Here is a 15,873-nt window from a genome sequence, read left to right on the forward strand (position 1 = left end):
AAAAAAGTCACAGAGATCCTATTGGTAGTTACAGGAGTGGGCGGTATGCTGCATGTATTTCACGGCCCGTGCGTAGGAATGCTCACACGCCATTATCAATTACTGTGGCTTCTCCCGATCATAGGTCAGGTCCTTCTCCCGGCATCACTGTTTCTGCAGTGGGGAGGAGAGTGACCATGCCGCGGGGAGCAACAGAACTGCCTGCAGTGGGGATAAGAATAACTGGGCCGCGGGAAGCTGCAGCATGGCTTGCAGCAGGGAGCAGAGTGCCTGTGCTGCGGGGGAGCTGCATTACTCCTGGTGCGGAAGAGTAGTGACCACCAAGAAGGTGCAGATCTACCTATCAGCAGGGAAGAGAGTGGCTGCGCAGCCGAGGGGAGCTGCATCATTACAGGCACAGTGGAAGCGAGTGACCGCGTGGGATCTGCAGCACGGAGAGCAGGGAGTAGAAGAGTAACCGCTGGGGAGTTGCAATACTGCTGACTGGGGAGGTAGAGAGTGTGTCCTCCAGGGAGCTGTGAGTGACTACTTATATTACTCTATTAGAATGTCCTTCCACTATAATATTGTTACTAATAGAGGGCACTCCTGTGTGTTACACTTTATGCACTGCTGTGTGTGGGCCACTATAATTATGGGTTACTCCTGTGTGTGGCGCACTATGAATTGGGGGGCTAGGTAAGGAGTATGGTAGGTTATATTTCCCCTTCGTGGTAAGGACCTGGAAGTGATGTGAAGTGAGAGTGGACGTGCAGTACCATGCCCATAAAAGCCATCGAAAGAAGAAATTTGTCCCCTTGCGGGCTCGCTTCGCTCTCCACAAGATTAAATTCTCCCTCTATGCCCACATGGATAGTAGGGAATGACGGACAGTAACTGAGGAAGTCAGGGTCTGCTACGTGAAGGGGATCTAGATGCTGCCTAAGGAGTATGTGTAGTAGTCTATACAAGTTTTATTACATTTTGGCTGGGTACAGTGGTCTGGCCCCTAAACTTTACAGCTGGCTCCTAGATTTTACAAAAATTTGTCGACCCGTAGCAGTAATACCAGGGAAAGAGGTCACACAGCTGGCCAGTGACAAGGGCCACAAAGGCAGCCAGTAACACCAGGGACAGAGGTCCAATGTTCTGCACCACGGCCAACGCCTCTCCCACCCGCGGACGACACCTCCCCCGCCTGCGGCCGATATCCCCACAGAGGTTAGACATCTCCAAAAGGCACCTTCCCCGCACAGGTCCGAAATCTCCACTGAGGCACAGTGGATGGAGAGGGGCTGCGCCAGAGGTGGAGGCAGAGTGTGAGGGAGAGGGACCGGAGTGTGGCTGAGTGAGCCGGGAGCACGGGAAGAGTGTGCTATGAGTCTGTGAATCAGGGCGGGCAGAGCGGGACGAGACAGACACTGAATGAGCGCGAGGAGTGGGCGGCAGCTGCAGAAATGGATGCAGAGGGAGGAGGAGCCGCAAGGACTAGGTGGATTCTAGGAGCATTAAGTGAGAAGCTGCCGGCGGCGACTGGTTGAGAAGATGCCGCCGGCGGTAATTGGATGTTGCGGCACTGCACACAGGACAAACAGCGCGTCCTGCAGGAATGGCTCAGTTTAAAAAAACGGGTCCCCAACTTCCTATAACGCGTTAAAACCTGCTATATCGCGTATTTTGCAATCACTGTATCCCTAGAACCAAACTACAGATAGATCACTGCAAATGGTCGATATTGGTAGCACTAACACGGAAACAATACAGTGATGGAACAAGCAGCTAAAAGGTATGCGGAAAGTCAAACTTGTAGGGGTTTCCAAAAACAAATAAATTTAAAAAATGTAAGACACTACTATTTGTAAAGGACAACAATGAAAAGTTATCCTTCACGCAGCTTAATTCCATTATCAGAGTAACTCACCTGTAAGGGCTTATGGTGTAAACAAGCGGTAACAGCAAACAATTCTCGGCTACAAAAAAAATAATCTAACTATACCTTTTTTGTGCCCCTAAAGGACAACACCACAATATAAGCACTCACAAGGTTAAAAATTAGATGCAAAGCATTTAATAAAAAATATATATATATTTTTACAATTTTTATTGTACTATGTTTATTTTTTTTTGCTGGGAGTGTTGAACAAGAGCACATGGAGTGGCATTTAACATCTTAAGGAGTGATGATATGCCTTACCTCAAGTAATTATAAAGAGCAACAAATCCTACTATTATCTACTTCAGTATCTATACTTTTGGGAGAAGGATTTCACTTACGGATATTTTATTTTACTCAGTGGCGTTACAAGGGGGTTGCGGGCCGCACCCAGTGTCATTAAAGTGTGGATTCCCCCTCAGTGACTGGAGCATTACATACAGCACTCGGCTCCTGACACAGTGAGGGAGCCGGGACTGCACACAGAGTGGTCCCCGGGGGCAATCCACACCTCCGGGACTCCTGGAGTGACAAAACGAGGGTTCGGCCCGCGAAGCCAGACCCCTACCTGCAAGGCCCCATCCCCTTTTTTGCCAGTGCGCACTACAAAGCATTCCTGCACCGGGTGTCACCACAGGTAAGGACACCACTGATTTTACTGTAAATTTTTGGACACTTTAAGGGTGTTTTGCAAGTCACATTTATTGAGCAGACTAGATTTCTAATTTTGTAATTTTTACTACTGATCATGTGATGTAATATTAAAAGAAATTATACAGCACTGAATGTGAAATACAAATTTCTCAATAGTACTTCAACAAGTACCAGCAATCATCAAGGAAATGTATTTTGTTATGCAAAATGAAACATTCATTTGACACTAAATCACGTGACTGCTGATGTACAGGGACCTGCCTTCACCCCTCCACAAAAAATTAAAATAAATACCCATACATAGCCATCTCTAACAAACTTCAAGGGAGGCCATTCTACACGCATGAATGTTTAAATTCAGTACTTTCTAGTGCACATTATTAAATTAATTGAGAAAAAACATATTGCAAACCTTTCCCCAGGTGTGTGTTTATGGACATATATCTAGCTGTTCCAGTCAGGCTCTTGTGTTCCCGGTAAGGTATGTGCTTTTTGGTTTCAGGATCTATATACTCCTTGGCCAGTCCAAAGTCTATAATGTGAATGACATGCTCCTTCTTATTCCCTTGACGACCAATTAAGAAGTTCTCTGGCTTGACGTCTCTGTAAATTAGGTTTTTGGAATGAACATATTCCATCCTTGAAATCTGCAAATTTTAGACACAAGTAATCAATAAGGACTCCCATTAGCTTGGTACTTGCAGAATAGTGGGAGGTTTTCTTACAAAAGCTGGTAGCATACTTTGAAATTCTAGGTAATTGCGCAGATTAATGTTAGGACAAAAACTTCTGATAATACTAATTATAGTCAACGGTTCTGCACCATAAACAAATCATTCAGAAATAAGAAAATAGATACGTAAAAAAAAAAAAAATTCTCATTCAACAACCATCAAATATAAAACGTAGGTAAACAATAGATGCGCTTTAAAAAGGGAAACAGAGAATAAGTTACTGTTGGGAAACTGATCAGCTATATTGGCGATAGAGGAGAAGCTCTGCTCACCAACTGGATGGCTATCATTAGCACAGTCTTTAAGGTGAAAGTCCTGTCACATAGGTCAAACAAGTCTTCTAAACTTGGACCAAGGAGCTCGAGTACCATAGCATTGTACTTTCCACATGGGCCAAAGTAGAAGACCTGGGGAAGCCCATCAGCTGTAATAAAAAAAAAAAAAAATAAACAAAAAAACAAACAGTAAATTACAAAGCACATGAAAAATAAAACAATTAATTAACAGAAATTCCTTAATTTGTTAGATCAAAGCTTTATTTTTCTTGTTATGAGAATCTATTTATTTCAAACAGTACCTAATTATTTAAAATTTTAGTATAAAATGGGCAATAAGAAAGCAAAATAATCTTTTTAGTCTTGGAGTACGGAGACAGGCATGTTCCGGACTGCTGTGCCATGACACCTACTACCACCAATGTAAAAAACATGAGCACATACCTGCAGTATACTATTTTTGATTTAAAACAGTTATCATTTATTTATTTTCACTGGTTACAAATAGGCTTTAATATGGAATACAGGTATTTGAATTTCTAGTATATATATAAAATAATTTGAAATGTAAAAGTTTGAAAGTACTTTTGGTCCAAGCATGACCTAGGCTGGGAAATCACATTTAGCAATAATGTTTGTGGTGCTGTTGTACTTTTTACTTCTATATATCTACACTCATCCAACAATATTTTTCTACTAAGCCAACTAATAGGGCAGTTCTGACATCAGCACTATATTTTACTGAGCATTCCCTTGTACCTTTTATGAACAGCAGAGGGCAGCATAATGTGCTGACAGTACATTCAATATGCACAGGTAGAATTATGCTTTAATGTGTAATTATTTTATAAAAAGTTTTTCATAACCAAAACAATATAGGATAATGTTCTCACTATTAAGACGTATAAAAGGATATCTGAAGAAGTCATAAGGAGTTTTGTGAGCATATAAAAGCTAAAAATGTTTAAAAGGATAATGCCACACAAAACCAATAACTACTTATTAGTGGACTTTATCAAATGAGACAATTCTACTATATAGGACTTAACTGGAGCTGGATGCTGCTTCAGAATCTGTGGTTCCCCAAGCTCTGTAAAAGCCCACCTATACTCTCGTTGCTGTATCTACAATTTGCCCAATTAGGCAGCAGCGTCGTCAATGCCTCCACTTTGCGAACTGACCAATCAATGAAAACGTGCAGTTTGTCTGATAGAACTGCCTCAGCAGGGGAAATGGAGTAATGATGGGCTCTTACAAATGCTGGAAAATCCGCAATTCAGGCACATCATTTTACGGTTTAACTGGAGGCCAACATAGGGCCGTATTCAACTAGAAGCGAAAGCCGAGATCCTCGAAAAATCACCGAATGCGAGTTTCGCCAGTTGGAAACTTATCGCCATATTTAATTCCAAATACTTTTCGCATACGCGGAAACGCAATGCAATGTAATAGTCGAAAAAGATTTGTCTCTGAATAGCAGGAGAAACCACTCAGAAACCCTGGGACAGACCCCCAAAGGATAACTGCGTCAAAAAAAATCTCTAAAAAAAAAAAAAAAAGAAGTGAGAAACACCCCTAAAAAGTAGTTTGAATTTGGGGGCGAAAAAGTACAAAGTGGGGGTACAAACATAAAAAGTAGGGAAATAGACTTTTTGGGGGTCTGCAAGTATGGGTGAGGTGTTTTTTTGATTGCAGGTGCTTGCTTCAGGTGAGTCTTTCTTATAACTTCACTTTAGCAACTTTAAAAGATGCTTGCACCCATTTTCAGGTACCCCAAATTTGCCAGGACTACTTCTATTCACCAAAAAAAAAAAAAAAAAGCTTAATGCAATTCTTCACCACTTGTGCAAAAACGCTAATAAGAGGCAATTGTACCAACTTAAGTACCCCAAACAGACAGTTTAATTAGGACTAATCGGGCACTACTACATTGATCCCCAATGTTTCTGTATCTTTTTGGGGGCGTTCAGGCTGATTTCCCCGATTCTGACACCACTTTTCGCCTATTCTGACTTTGCGTGTCGCAGTTTCCATGTCTTTTGGAATTGAAAAGAGCGAATAGCGGGTACGCGCACGATAAGTTTCCACGGCTAAAAGACGCGATGCAAGCGAAACTTTATCGCGTACGCGAAAGTCATTGAATACCGCCCTAAAAGTGAGAAATATATTTTTTTCTTTTTATTATTCCTTTTAATATATTACAAGCTTTTGGATAGAAAAACAAAAACATTTTAGCATTTTTGTTGCTAGTTTAATACATTTAAAAATAGATTTTGATTACTGTTCTAATTATTTAGCTCCAGAATAATACACAAAACTATTCAGAAAAGGTTTATGCATTTGCATTATTCCCTGCACACAGGCGTATACAAATCTACTAAACACAGGCACATATGAACTTGGGCAAATTTAATCAGAAGCCAACTAACCCTATCAGGACCATAGGAGGAAGCTGTAGCAGCTGGCAGGAAACCCATGGGTAAGTGGCAGAACATAAAAACCTAGAGTGAGAGCACTGCTGAGATGCTGAACATGAACGCTTACCATGTGCCATCATCCTGCTGCGCTTATCGGTTTTTATATTTATTTTAAGGCAAAATAAATAAACACAATTATTCAGAAAGCTGCACAGAGAGTGGTTTCTGGGTCTGTGATAACTGGAGTGTTGGTTGAGGATTACATTGCTAGTACTAAGCTGGGTGTATTATGAGCAGTGTAATCTGGGGCTGTTGGAAATAGAATAGATAAAAAAAAAAAAAGCAAAGCAGCAGTCTCATTTAAAAATGGTAGGATATGCTCTGAAATGGTTTATATTATGGGCTCAACATGGACACATGGCAAACGGCATTGTTATCTCAGTCACTCTCAGACACCAGCAGTAATAGATAATTCTGCAGTGGTTTCTAACAAGTACTCACACAAAACGTGCAACCCTAATATGACCAAGGTACAGCGGATGGTCTAGTGCAAAGTATTTCCTAAACTTCGCCATTACAGTCCAGGTTTTAAAGGTTAGCCAAGCTTGAGCACAAGTTACTTAATTAGTATCTTGTCAAATTGATTTAACAATCTTGACTCAAGCATAGATATCCTTAAAACCTGAACTGTAATGGCGGAGTTTGGGAAACTCTGGTCTAGTGTACATCTGTAACGGTTCCCTCTGCAGAAGCAAAAATTTATTTATTTTTACTAATGTGATATATTATACATATGATCAATATATAATCAAAAAGAAAAACCCAACCACACAGCTCAGTGTGTCCGCGTTTAGGGCAATCTCGTCCCCCTGATAACACTTTTCTACTGCCCACCACCGCTTGCCGCTGTATAGCAGCGCAGCGGCACATCAGGCAGGTAGAGAGCAGAGCCTGGCGGCAGCAGCAGTCTCTACTCTCTCCCAGCCTGCTGTCTAATGTCACAGAGCATATTTGGACGCCAACGTCTAATAGCGAGCTTGACATATTCCTAACAAATTTATTTTTAGATGTGTCTAAGACCAGTGTAAAAACTTTTCCTGAACTGCACCTTCAGTTATTCTAATACAACAGAGATTACCCTATGCCAGAATACTGTAGTCATTGACAGCTGAGGCACTGTCAGCAGCCCCACAAGAACACCTCATGCATAACAGCCACACCTTGTGTTGCTACGTTATTGAAGATTAAATCTCTTGTCAAATAACTTATACATAATGACATGCATAAATAGTTTCTGTACCTGTAGTCCCGAGTTGCTTGTAAAACCGGTATTCCAGATGAAGCTGAGGAGCACGAGATTTAATTGGTTCCTGGAAAAATAAATTTCTTCACTTTATTTCAAGCTTCAAGTTTACAATATGCTGCATATCAAGGAGCAACGCAGACCATCAATAAGGCTGTTTTAGGACATGTGCTTAAAACGACCACCAAATCACAGACCGTGGCAGTGTGAGTGGATAATCTCCACTATATGACTGCGTGGGCAATCACTTTCCAATTGCAACAATTTTACCCCATAAAAATAGCATTAGATCTGATCTATTTAACCACACACACTTCCCAGATCTGCCTGTGTATGAGGCACCCATAACTAAATATAGTTATGGGGCACTGAGGTGATTTATATGGAAATCATACTTATTTTATGACAGTTGCCTCATCTATTTCACAGTGGGGTAAGAGCCTGTGGGCAGCCCAGTATATCTAAGTGCTGGGCACGCTCCCAAGAGTGATGAAAAGGGAGCACGTCTTTACTCATGGTAACGCCTCCTTTTCGGATACGCACGAGTCCCCTTTCTATGGTCCAGCACCCTGCCCCGCACCAGACCTAGAATGAACACGAATATGCTAATGCCACAAGAGTTGTCCTGTGTAAATAGACATCTCCTGTTTCTGTGATGCTCTGCTGTGTCCGAGGCGCAGCCATCGGATAACTTACATGAACACTGGCAGCCTGAGTAATGTGGGCCATATACCTACGGCCCCGGTGGCCATCAATGATCTGCGATCCGTCTGCGAATCAGGTAAAGATAACATTATCGGGTCAGGATCGGGGAATCAAGATTGTCAAACATGTTGAATATCTCCCAATACCCAGACCCTGGCAGAATGAGGAATTGCGGCAAATAGTCACAGATGTATGGGATCCATAACCCTCAGATTACTCAGGATGGCTGTGAGATTCACAGTTCTGGGGCCAGTGAAGCTGCGTCGGTACGCCCAGAACACAGTGCAGACACTATCCCATTTTCTGGGCTGCAGCCAGCCACAAGCTAGAGCTGTGTAGGACTGACCACTGACTCTAGAATACAAGTAAATCACCTTATGACAAACACACACAAAACAGTCACATCCAGTGAAATCTAAAAGATCTCCCATTCTCCCCACACTTAACTCCCCCAAAACGACTTTCCCAGCATGCAATCAGACAATACAAAATGTTCTGTTGCACAGAAGTGATCAGATGAGGCTAAAGAACCTCATACAGCAGTTTATCACAGATGTGGAACCTATACATGGAAATCAAACTGCTGATCAAATCAAACAGTTTCCATGCATGATGGCAGAAGAGCTTATGCACAAACCAGTCCTGTACTAGCCTGCCAGATACTTCATAATAATAATTATTATTATTGAAAGGTCACAGGGGTGTGGGGCATGGGATAATTCATTCAAGACTGATTATCAGGGCCTCATTTAGAGTTAAGAGCAAATCCAGCTAAATGGGTGCAAGGAACGTACATGCATTTGATCTTGCATGCCAAAAATAAAAACAAAATACTGAGAAGCTTTAACCTTGCACTGAGGTGTTCGGTTATTATTACTATTCTTTCTTTATATGGCGCCACAAGGGGTCCGCATAGCCTTACAAAGTACAAAACTGCTAGGGCACCCACCCCAAACTCAATCTGTGATGACTAAATATGTCTAACTGTAAACATGGCCATTTATGCACTTTAGCAGCTACAATTTTCCAATTGACAACAATTTTTTCTGGAAGTAAATGATGCTTGCAGTGTCCTTCCATAGAGACCCACCAACATGAACAATACTGCTTTTATGACCAGTCTCCCCACAGATAGCAGCAGTCATACAAGTTTCAGTTTAGTTCTTAATAAAACAAAATTAGAATTTGCACTGGTCATTGAAATCACCACCTTTCAAGTAACCTATGAACCTTCACAATTTGACCCAGGAAGCCAGCCCTATTTTTCACACATGGCTAAAGAAAGAAAAAAGGAAGGAAGCATGGGCTTAGTTCAGGAAGCTGTAGATCCTGTGAGAGGAGTGCAAACACAAACCTAATACCACGGGTGCATACTTACCAGTTTAATTGCCACATATTCATTTGTGTAAAGATTCTTGCCTAGAAAAGATGCAAAACAATTCAGGTTACAAATTATTCACAACCTTGATGCCAATTTTTCAACATCCTTAAAAAGGTACTGATGGGTCTCCAAATTGCTCACTTGGCTCCAGAAATGTATTTAAATGTTTTTTGTTACTACCAGGAGAAATGAGTGAATTACATCAGAAGTGTAAAAAGAAGAAAGAATCTAAAGCCAGGTACATACTGGGACGATGTCATTACGATTTAGCCAATTTGGGCAAATAGTTACGACATATCGTGGAGTGTGTATGCACGATATTCACGCTCCCGCGGTCACATGCGACGTCGTCAAACCTGATGATATCGCAAGCGTCCCATTCATGTTAATGTAGAACGTAACAAGTGATCGTTCCATCGTTCATAACATCACTGATGTGTACCCGCGGTACGATATCGTCCTGTTACACATCGTCCAGTGTGTACCCAGCTTAAGACACCCTAAATTCCAAGTAAAATAATTGATATACAAAAGGCTGTTAAATCAGTCTGCTTAGCATGTACATATCTGTAAATGGAGGTCTTTTCCAGAGGGAAAAACTAAAAAGCCATGAAAAACCATGTACAGTTAAACTGAGGCACATGAACAAAAAAAAACAAATACCACCAAAACACATAGGAGTAAAACCCGTGATGTGCCGCTACAACGGCATGGAAATGCCAACAATGACACCAAATCTTCTCGAAATTGCAGATTTGTGTTTGCAGAGCCCATAGGGTCGTGTACAAAAATATAGTGTCAAGTGTGGCATATGCACGCATTTATTTGCAAACATCGCCAGCATAGCCACAATTCAAATGACCCAATTATCTAAGCACACATAATTAGACCTTTATAAAGTGTGACAAGTATTTTAGGATACATAAAAGAAGCCAGTGCAGCCCTTTAGAAGTTCAAAATACTTAATATTCAATAATTGTGTGGTAAAATGTGGGATAAGGTGGAGCAAGATCATGAGCTTCTGGGTGCATTCAATTGCATTCGGAAACCACAAGTATCAAGTATTTTGAGACTGATTTCAAGGGTCTGTCTAATAGGAAATGGATACGGGATCCCGGCTGTCAGAATACAGACCGCGGCATCACGACCGTCACAATCCCGACCATGGAAGGTAAGTTACCTACACCTAACCCTTCCTGTCCGATGCCTGAACCCAACCACCCCCTCCCTGCACCCCAAACTTAACCCTCCCCCTAGTGCCTAACCCCCGATACTTACCTTCGGGATGCCGGCGCTGGTATTTAGACAGTCGGCATCCAGTCTGCTGGGATGCTGACTACATCCCGTCTAATAGCATCACAAATTTGTTGCACAACAGTGCCACATCATTCATAAAATTAAAACCTTGATAAGAATTGTAGTAAAACGTGAGGTAACGGCAAACATACAGATATATATGGTGTCAATTGTTTATCAGTAAGCAAGACCATCTGAAAATAAACATACAGAAAGAAGCCTAACAGTGTAATACCCAATTCAAAACATCTGTGGTTTTTAGGTCACTTATAGGGTATATCATCCTTTAATCATGGATGACTCCTACCACAAGATAAGTCTTTGGTCCAGATAATGTGGTCAAAAATTCCTTGGAAAAAGCTCATCTGTATATCATTTTCTAGTAAAGACTTCCACAGGGGTACTTTTAACATACTATACAACTTACACCAGTGGTTCCCAAATTGTGCGCCGTGGCACCCTGGGGTGCCTCGGGACACTTGCAGGGGTGTCTCAGGTTTGTGGTCCAGCACCAAATCAAATTATTTAAAGAACAATTTAATGTAAATATGTGGATAAAGAAGCGCAAACCTCCCACCTCCACATAACTGACAGGTAAGAACAATTTACTTCACTTTACTATTTTGCTATTGAGAGATTCAGAAAAAAAAAAAAAAAAAATGTAGTAAACTTAAAATTAGAGGTTCTATGAAAACAATGCTGATACCATAGGGCGCCGTGATTCAAAAAAGTTTGGGAGCCACTGGCTTACACATGAGGAGATGTTCTGTTTCTAATGTTGTGCATACTAAAGATGCCATGTTTTCTCTGGTCTTCCACTACTGTAAAGATAGTAGTGCAAGTGCAATAGATATCTCTGAGCTTGCACATTACAATATTGTGTTCCATTGCAAACGTAATATTCATAGGGGGGTATCCAATTAGCCGTGATAACCCATAGGGGGGTATCCAATTAGCCGCGATAACCCGTTTTTCTCCAAAAAATGGTTATCGTGCTATCCTATTAGCCGCAGTTCTGCATATGCGAAAAGTGGTATAGGAATTATTGTAAATTTCTTTTCACTAACTCTGAGCAGGTGAGAAGTTGTGTAAAACCCATATTTTTGGTTAAAAGTGTCACACCCAGTGCAGAACCACTGGGACACCCTCCTTAATGACTAATTAGGTAAAAATAAAGATATACTCACTCATTTTAAATGTACCCCTAATTTAACTACAGCATTTATTTTAGCCAAAAAATATAGCTTTCTATCAAATTGGTTATCTCCAGTTTCACAAAAGGATAGCCTGATAAATGGGACCGCACAAACATGCGAAAGGCGGTAAATGAGGGCGATAGGTGCGAAAAGTTTTCTCCAGAGAAAACTTTTCGTTATCACAGCTATTTGGATAGCCCCCATAGTACTAGGGTATATGGAAAAGTGATGTGCTTGATTAAAGTATTATATAAACAAATGACAGAGAGAGAGAGACTGATGTTGGAGCTGTGTAGTGAACTCAACTTAAGTACAAGCACTCTCGCCCGAAGACCTGTTACTCATCACCATTATATAGGGGCTTTCACAGAACACAACCTTTGAATATCCACCATTCAACTATATATAGCAGGTTCATGTCACTCTCATAGTCAGGACCTCTGATCACCTTTGGCACTTTTCTGGACAGTCTGCAGCAGGCAGGATCCAACACATCAGAGTGGAATAGTGAGGGTCCTGTTGAACAGACGCCCACCAAAATACAAGTATTTTATGTGGGGAAAGTTCTTAAGTGGTTACTGAACACTCAACTTTTCAGATTAGCTTAAATTTAGAAAAGGTAAAAGCCCATCCTATCATAAAAAGGTGTAGACCCAAATTCCAATAAGTCCCCCATTCAAGACTAACCTTTGAGAAGCAACACAAAAGTGTATCATGAATTTGCATATAGTGTCTGTACCGCTTACAATTTGTACAGAGCTATGTAAGGCGCAGACACAAATGATAATGTAATTATGACACTAAAGGGGTCTATTTACTAAGCAGTGTTAGGAGACAGAGTGAAAAGTGATAAGGTGCCAGCCAATCAGCTCCCAACTGTCATCTCACAGGCTGTGTTTGAAAAATGACAGTTGGGAGCTGATTGGCTGGCACCTTATCACTTTTCACTCTGTCTCCTAACACTGCTTAGTAAATAGACCCTTCATTGAAGTGTTTCTCAGCAATACTTATGGGTATGTGTAAGACCTCACCTGATCACTACTAATATGAAAAGCAGTGTTTAAAGCCAGATTCACCAATCATGGCAACAAGCTGAGTATATGCTCAGTCTGGCATTTACTAAGACTACTGTGAGTGTTATAACCATTTGCTATTATGAAATTATTAATTACTGTAATAAGCTTTAAAGTGGGGTTCAACATCATCAACAAGGCAAAATAACACTTCTGTAACATTACCATCAGTATGTAGCCTATGCTGGTAATTTCACATGCTATGTATGACAGGCTGGTACTTTAGGATAAGCTTGAAACTTCTATAATTTCGAAATGGGAATATAAAGTAAAAAAAGACAGACACACTTGAAACCTGTTGCTCAGGTCACAAATCCACTAAAAAGTAAACAAGAACCAGGGGCGTGTTAAGAGGAGAGGGCCTGTGTGCACACTAGTGCGGGCACCCTTCTCTCTGGAGGCACATCAGATTCTGGCTTGGTGACAGAATCTACTGCGCATGCGCGGGTCCAGAAAAACAGCGCCTGCGCCTTATTCCCGGGGGCATCAGAACTGCGCTTGCGTGAGTCACTGGTAAATTGGCCACTGCCAATTTCCCAGTGATTTTTGCTGCTCTGCAACGCCGGCCCGCCACTGCAGAGCAGCATGGAGACTACGGACAAGTATGTATAATATATGGGTGTATGGGGTGCGGTGTAGACCCTCCTGGACCATGGGGGCCCGTGTGCACCGCACTCTCTGCACCCTTTATACATACGCCATTGACAAGAACAGATATGTCAACACACACTTAAATGAATTACCTAAGTTAACAGGATATCTTATTTGGTCTTAGTAAATATTTTTGGTAGAGAGGAGCGGGTTCGGTTCTCAGAGAACCGTGCCCACCCGAATTATGCAGATCCGAATCGGATCCAAGCAGGCTCGGAGTTTCCCGCCTGACTCGAATCTCGAAACCGAGGCAAAACCATAGAGTCAGAAATCTCGAGGTTTGCAAGCTTACGTCTCTATGATCAATGTAATATATAGGGATCAGGCGGCAGAAGCCATTTCACTCCGGCTGTGGAGACTGAACAGGAAGGGTGGGTAGTGTAGAGCTGGGAGATTGGTGCTGTGTCCTGGGCTGGTAAACTCCTGATCCATTCCAGGCTGGTGCTGCTGAGTGCTGATCTATTCTTGGCTGGTGCTCTGCTGTCTGCTGTGTCCTGGGGGTGCTGCAGTGCTGATCCATTCTGGGCTTGTGCTCTGCTGTCAACATCTGGGCTGTTGCTGTGTCCATCTGGGCCACAGTTCTGGACTCCCCCCCCCCAAAAAAGTAAAGTAAATATGAAAAAAAAAAAAAAGTGTCTTTTAGTGTAATATTTTTCTGTGTGTGTGGGTGTTAGGCTTAACCGCACAAGATCCAGCCAGCAACGCAAGTTACAACCTAGTGCTGCCCGACTCCAGGTGTGATCAATCACTGCTCTAGGCCCAAGTTCTGGAGCATAAACAAAAATTAAAATCAATTGTCTTTTTTTGGAAAAATGTTTTTCTATGTGTGCACGACTGCACGTGTGTGAATTTTGTAACCGCACCTTTGCTACACTATTGGTATTTGTGACACTGCTTCAAGACAGCAGAAAATATGGAGGGCTGTCACATGACAGGAGAGCAAGGCCAAGAACCACATGTTGTAGCTGTGGCCAGCAGTGCAAGGCCGTCAACTTACTCGTCCTCTATGAAGTCCCATGGCCCAGGGCTTAAGTCATGCCATCGATATGGTAAAGCTACTTTTACGGATGTTAAGAAAAAAAAAATTGAAAAGAAATTTTCCTTTAGATAAACAAAAACTTGGCAATATGCCATTCACTACACGAAGTGGAAAGGAAAGGATAAGGCCTTGGCCTTTCTTTATGAAGACTGCTGATTCTGATAGCCCTCCTGCTTGTAGTGGTAGTGGTGGTGGAACCATTAAAAAATGTAAAGTTGTTAAAATGAGTAAGCCAGCTCCGGAAAAAGCAACTGTGTACCCTGAGAAATCGAAAACACAAATCCCAGAGGAGAGTGCAAGTGTGTCCACGGTTGCCATGTGTGAGCCAGATCTAAATACTAGTGTACTGGAGGATTCTCCAAGTTCCAACATTTGTGTGCCCTCTGTAAATGTGGGGAAGGGCATTCAACATCTTGCAGACGTAGTCGTTGAGAATGCTTCTGTGGAAATGCACATTTTGGTAGTTGGAGGTGCTAAGGATGATGAGGATGTTGATGAAGATGTTGGTGATGAGGATGTTGATGCAGAGTAAGTCCTTTGTGTAAGGCAACAGCTGTTGCCCATGGTTTGAAAAAGCCAAAGCCCACTGTTGTCATGCTGGGACAAAAGACAAAAACAAAAATCCACTTCTCACGTGTGGAATTATTTCCACCCTGATCTGGGCAACAGTTGTTCTGCCATATGTGACCGTTGCCAAGCAAGAGTGAGTAGAGGGAGGGATCTAAACCACCTAGGAACCTTCTTCTTGTTACGTCACTTGGAGCGCATTCAAATATCAAAGTGTTAGTCGCCAAGTTCCAAAACGTGACAAGTCCAGTGTCACCTACCTGCTCCCTCTCTATGGGATCCAAGAGACTTCGATCTCCAACACCTGCATCAGCAACATCTTCATTCGTCATTGGGAGTAGTCCTGCTGCATCTAATGTTGTTATTCGAAGCATGATTGACTCCTCTCCTATCCGTGATTCCTCAGAAGGATCCTTGATGACTATGCCTGTGGCTGCTGCTGTGAGTGGATCTTCATCCCAGAAGGGGACCAGGAGGAAGACTACTTGTAGCGTATCCTCCAAAAAAAATATTAACTGTCAAACAATTGTTTGCAGGGGAGAGATTGCACAATGTATGTCGGACTGGTGGATCAAGCCCTTGATTCAATTCACCAGGATCCAAGAGTCGTCAATCTATTGAAATCTGAAAAATATATTTTGGCGTCCATTCTGGATCCTAGGTTTAAGTC

General features: G+C 42.0%; 1 protein-coding gene across 3 annotated transcripts in view; it reads right to left on the reverse strand.

The window, feature by feature from the left end:
* Positions 1-15,873, reverse strand: part of CSNK1G1 (casein kinase 1 gamma 1) — a 108,277-nt gene that overhangs the window by 41,895 nt on the left and 50,509 nt on the right. For all 3 annotated transcript variants that reach the window (XM_088446042.1, XM_088446029.1, XM_088446036.1), the window contains exons 3-6: positions 9,379-9,419; positions 7,293-7,362; positions 3,573-3,724; positions 2,979-3,213 (exon numbers count right to left, since the gene is read on the reverse strand). In XM_088446042.1, the coding sequence (XP_088302168.1) occupies positions 2,979-3,213; positions 3,573-3,724; positions 7,293-7,362; positions 9,379-9,419 (498 nt within the window). The remainder of the gene's footprint in view (positions 1-2,978; positions 3,214-3,572; positions 3,725-7,292; positions 7,363-9,378; positions 9,420-15,873) is intronic.

Source organism: Taudactylus pleione, unplaced genomic scaffold (genome assembly GCF_031769625.1).
Source record: "Taudactylus pleione unplaced genomic scaffold, aTauple2 ptg000019l, whole genome shotgun sequence".
In the NCBI taxonomy this organism is placed as follows: domain Eukaryota; kingdom Metazoa; phylum Chordata; class Amphibia; order Anura; family Myobatrachidae; genus Taudactylus; species Taudactylus pleione.